The 5,288-nt window shown below is 40.9% G+C and overlaps 1 protein-coding gene across 1 annotated transcript; it reads right to left on the reverse strand.

The window, feature by feature from the left end:
- Nucleotides 1–710: 710 nt before the first annotated feature.
- LOC149830508 (auxin-responsive protein IAA16-like) lies at nt 711–4,755 on the reverse strand. Its single transcript, XM_090015833.1, has 5 exons — nt 4,451–4,755; nt 3,665–3,885; nt 1,525–1,648; nt 1,278–1,339; nt 711–919 (listed from the first exon to the last, which is right to left on the reverse strand). The coding sequence occupies exons 1-5, from the start codon at nt 4,753–4,755 to the stop codon at nt 882–884; spliced, it is 750 nt and encodes a 249-aa protein (XP_089871959.1). The 3' UTR covers nt 711–881.
- Between the last annotated feature and the right edge of the window lie 533 nt (nt 4,756–5,288).

A 5,288-nucleotide genomic window follows, 5' to 3' on the forward strand; every position in this document is an offset into this window, starting at 1 on the left:
ATATAGACAATTGATAGTATCTAATGTAGCCAATACCATATTCGGATGTTGGCTAAATGGGTTCAAATTTAGATTTGGATCCAAACAGTGAAAAAGGTTATACCATATAAACCATGCACGTTACTTGGTGGTGAACATAAATCATGAAAGGTAAGCTCCTGGTAATTTAACAAGAACACTGGTAGGTGCATATTTTTAAGGCCTATTAGAATTTCACCAGAAAACTCATAGAAGGTGCATGGCTCATGCCTTGATGGCACTATGATCCTCTACTATAATTTGATTGCAGATTACTTTATTAGTTTTAACACATTTGACCAGTTACTAATGAGAACTCATCAATTTCTTAAAGAAAAATAATATGATAGTATGCTTACTTTAATTATAAGCGAATATATAAAAGCACATTTTGGGGGCCATCTTGATATTCAAATAGTCAATTGATAAAGTTATAAAAGATTTGATTTCTTTAATTGGTTTAATGTTCTTGAACACTTTTACGATCATAAATTGCCCAACAACCCAACAAACACTTCAACAACCAATCACATGGGCTGTCAACAAAAATAAGTATAATAACAGTAGTAAATAAATATGTGGAGCTTTAGAATAAGAAACTAAATAAATAACGATAAAACAGCTAGAAAGAGAATCCCTTGCCACATGCTATTAAAACTCAAGAATAAGAAAAAGGGGGCGACAAACATAAGAACAATTATAAACCACGCCATAATTCAACAGTCCAGACATTACAAAGAGTCATTGAAACCACTGTTATTGATTCTTCTACTTAACAGTAATGCCATCTTTGCTTTTCTAATATTATCAAACCATATTGATACAAACACATCCATAAACATTCCATCTATCCATCCTTGTCTTCAGCTCCTGTTCCTGCACTTTTCCACTGCTCTTGGAGCTAAAAATTGAAGAAAATATAGAAAATTAGTCTCTTCTTGTTTAAGGTCTCACAAAAACATGCCCAAAGAACAGAAAAAAAAGAATACACTTATGCCAAGCTTTTGGGATCCCATGATATGTAACAGAAATTTTATATTTGGTTATGTCATGTTTGGACGGCACCCAAAATCCAGAATTTCAGAAAATGCATGATACTCTAGATTTCAGTTGCATATCAACTGTTCATATTCATATTGACACAGGCTCAAGGCATGAGCCAAAGGACATAGCTAGAACCACAGTGGGATCAAGTATAAAATCAAGTCATTAAATACTAAAAGATTGCAATAAAATTGGAATATGGGTTTAGATCTAACCAAGTCCAATCGCCTCGGACCCTTTCATTATGCGAAGCCGTTTGCAAGAATCAACAAACATCCTGCAAGAAGTTAACGAATTGGTATGAACAATCTATTCTGTTGTTATACTTATCAAAACCAAACAACCATAATTAGCATTAATTACTGTAGGAACTATTTGAATTAGTAACAAAGTTTAATTTCATGGGTTTATTTGGATAATTTAGAAATACTGCGATGTTTATAAGTATTAGTGTTGACTTACTCCCATGGAACATCTCCCACCAGCATCCAATCTCCATCCTTGTCTTCATAAGTAGGCACGTACTCAGAGCTATTCAGCAGATCAGTCAACTTGCTTTCATTCATGAAATCCCTACCGTTCATCCCTTTGATCCAAAAAGATTACTTTTAGTTTAAACAATCGCTAACAATCTCAACAACACAGATGATGATGAATGTAAAATTAATGACCTTTGTGTATTCTTGTAATTAATCCGTTAATGATTACTGATCATTATTATCATCACAGATTATGATTGAAGAAGTGCAATATATCTATAAATTAAGAAAACAAACTGTTTTGTTGTAAAGGTCCTTGAAATGAGCAATTAGTCCTCTAATGTCAACAACCTTAAGGCAGGTTATTTTAATTAAAATATATGAACACTACAAGAAAAATGCCAATTAGCGACGGAAATAATCCATCGCAAATTTGCGACAAATTAGGTAGAGAAAACTAGTCGTCCGCAAAATTGAAATTAGTTACGGAATTAGTGACAGAATTTTTTCGTCGTACAATCCGTTTATCGCTACTTAGCGACGAAAAAATCCCGTCTCAAAATCTATCGTAAATTAGGCACAGATTAGTGACGAAAAATTTCTTTCACTAATCTGTCACAAATTAGCGACGGTTGTTGCGACGGAAATTTTTTATCGTAAATCCGTCGCTAATTTATGATATAAAAAGGCCCATTTAGGGCACAATCTCTCTCTTCCCTCCTTTCTCCTCTCCAAATCCTCCTCGTCGTTGCCTTCGCCGTCGCTGTCGCAGAAGGTGGCCGATCGGATTGTGAAGATCTTCGCGATCAATTCGGAGGGGCGGAAGCTCGGGTTATCGCAGAGTGGCAAAATCCGAGCCAAGTGACCTATAGGGCTAAAATCCGAGCCAAGTGACCTGTAGGGTTATCTGGATAACATGCAAAGCCCCAAAGAGGTTTGGTGTGAGATGACGCGTAGGCCGCTAGGCAGGCAGTCTAGGTTCAAATTTCATGAGCGTCACTCCTTGTGCTGGCAATAACCTAGGGTCAAGGGGTAAGCCCACAAAGTTTTACGATGCCAGAACAACAACCTTGAGTACAGCAATCTCAGCCAGCACAGCTAAGTCTATGATCTTGGGGCCGGTTTCTCCGTGTAAATATAAAAAAAATGGATAACAGGTGCATCAAAGTAAATAACAATAATAATAATAAGACCAATCATATATACATATGCAACTCAACCAATCTAAATGAGCCAACTAGAATGCAACACGGCCTACTCTTGTCAAAGTATGACTCATCTTATATTAGTCAACCATGATCGAGCCAACCAGCCCAGTAACATGGCTCATACATGATGGCTTGTTGGACACACCCAGGCGGCCCATCCACAGCCTTGACAATCACAGGGCTACAACTCAGCCTTAGTCCATTAACAAGGTTTGCGGTTGAAATCTGCAGCTAGCCACATGACTAAGCCATGACGACTCAACTTTACTGACAGTCAAGTTTACATGTTCAGTAGCTTGACTGCACCATGCATGGCGAACTCAGAGAATATCGAGGAGGCATCACCACAGTGGTTACCCATGTGGTCAGCCTGGCCCTGTGTCAAGCTGAAGGCCCAGGATCGAATCGCGCTGGCGCATATGGGGGGGCTGGGTCGTGTCCTCAACTAGAAGTTTTATCTCGCAGTGTGGCGAACCCATTAAATGATCCCCCGTTCTTCGTGAGGGTTTCTTTGTCATTATAAAAAAAAAACACCTAACAAGGATGTGGCCTCAGGGTTCTATGCTGCCAGGAGTGGCAAGTTGGCAACCAATGCTCGGCAGGACTTTCTTGCATGGCAGGTCTCCCGACCTAGCATCGGTTTTGCCGTGTAACAAACCAAAAAAGAAAGCTAACCTGAGCCAACTTGTTAGGCCACTGGGCTCGGTCATGGCAAAGTGCTACTGAAGCCTACTCATGCTAACCGGCCCATGATATGAACATTTCATGGGGGGGGGGGGGGGGGGGGGGGTATGCTCAACCGATTCATTAAAACTACTACCATCTTCTTTATTATTATTATTATTATTATTATTATCCCCGTAACCATAACAGCATCCTTATCATCATCATCATCATCATAGGATTGGTACGTACCTATTGTGAAGCAGCTGAACATGTTCTCCAAGGCATTGGACAGGTCTTGGTAGCTCTTGTACATCTTCAAGTCCACCTTGCGAAGGTAGGGTGCACCATCCATGCTCACCTTCACAAACGTGGCCCCGCTTTTCTCGCCGTCCTCGCCGTTCTTGGCCGATTGGACGGTCAGGATGTTCTTCCTGAACGATCGAACGGGTGGCCACCCCACCACTTGTGCTCTACATACAACAACACCACCACCTCTCACGCAACAAACACCACGAACAAAAGGCAAAATAAAGAATGAAAAAGAAGATTAAACATACAACCAGTTTTCATACAAAAAATCAACAACTAATTATCACTTTTTCTTTTCTTTCATAAATAAAAATAACAACACAGCATATCATAGTATAGACTAATGTTTACTATTCTCTCTTTGGGTCATGATATTTGAAGACTTCTTCCTCTTTCTTTTCTTTTGAATCTAAGTAGAAACAAGGAGATTGTTTCTTAAAAAAAACAAAAACAAAAACAAAAACAAAAACAGATAGTTTCAGATTGTTATCAACACTCTCTCTCTCTAAAAACAAAAGAGATTGTTATCAACACAACCACCCAAAAACACAGTAAAAAAATAGTTGGATATTAGATGATGGTGCTGTTTCTATGAAAGAGGCCAAACCCATCATGCTCTTTGTTATGGAAGAGAATTATGGGTGCTTCTAGAAACCATCATCCTCAAATTCCTAAAACATCACAAAAATTATGGTGGGGTTTAGGGGAGCTCAAGTTTTTGCTTACTTGGGTGCCGGTGGCTTCCCAGGATCATTGGTGCAAGGAAGGAGGTTCTCCTTGGTCAGGTTCCTCGTCTTCCCGGTCAGATCTTCAACCTCGGAGTCCTTTGCAGCGCTTGTCACCGAGTCACCGAGCTTAAGGTTCCAGTCCACCGTAGCCGCCGTCTCTGCAAATGCCCTTTTGCCGGCTGCCTTCGGCGTCTCCCTCTCATGAGGCACCCTATCGTTGCCAGGCAAGCCAAGCCTGAGCTCGGTCGCCTCAAAATTGAGACGCATCTCTTCCTTCTTCTTCTCCATGATGATGTTGGTCATCTTCAAAGTTTCTTGAAGCTAAAACAAAAGATCTTAACTGTTCCGTAGCTTTTACCCCTCTGCGCAGAGTGAGTGAGTTGATAGAGGCTCTATGAGTGAGCGAGTGACTTGATAAAGGAGAACTCAGAAGGTCCGTAGGGTCCTAAATCTGCCTTTGGTGTCTGGTTTGGCCAATGAGCAGATAACAAGTGGAAGGTTCAACACGAGTGAGATGACGTCACGGTTGCGGGGGATCCGAATGATTGTGGTGGCGTGGAAGGACACGCCGGTGGGGCAGCGGAAGATTGAGAGCCGTCGGACGGAAATACGGTCGGCCAGATTTAATCGGCTATCCGAAAGCGGTGGGAACGAGGCCCTTTGCCAGACTGGATGCGCTCTTATGCCACTTTTACCTAACTACCCTAACGTCTCCTAAAAAGGACGGTGACGTCCCACTTTCGTGTGGAGTTGCTAACTTGATAGGAATTAGGAAGGGATTGAACCGTCGAAGGCGTTTAAGCAGAAGAGGGGTATTTTCGTCATTTACAAGTGTC

The sequence above is a fragment of the Nuphar pumila genome, chromosome 8 (genome assembly GCF_984573655.1).
Source record: "Nuphar pumila chromosome 8, dmNupPumi1.hap1.1, whole genome shotgun sequence".
NCBI lineage: Eukaryota > Viridiplantae > Streptophyta > Magnoliopsida > Nymphaeales > Nymphaeaceae > Nuphar > Nuphar pumila.

What these genes read in the sequence shown, in the direction of transcription:
- LOC149830508 (XM_090015833.1), bottom strand. Translation starts at nt 4,755, where the DNA reads ATGACCAACATCATCATGGAGAAGAAGAAGGAAGAGATGCGTCTCAAT. An exon ending in GTGGGAGATGTTCCATGGGA is followed by an intron (nt 1,340 to 1,524) that starts GTAAGTCAACAC and finishes AACTTCTTGCAG; the next exon opens with GATGTTTGTTGATTCTTGCA. An exon ending in GTCCGAGGCGATTGGACTTG is followed by an intron (nt 920 to 1,277) that starts GTTAGATCTAAA and finishes TTCAATTTTTAG; the next exon opens with CTCCAAGAGCAGTGGAAAAG.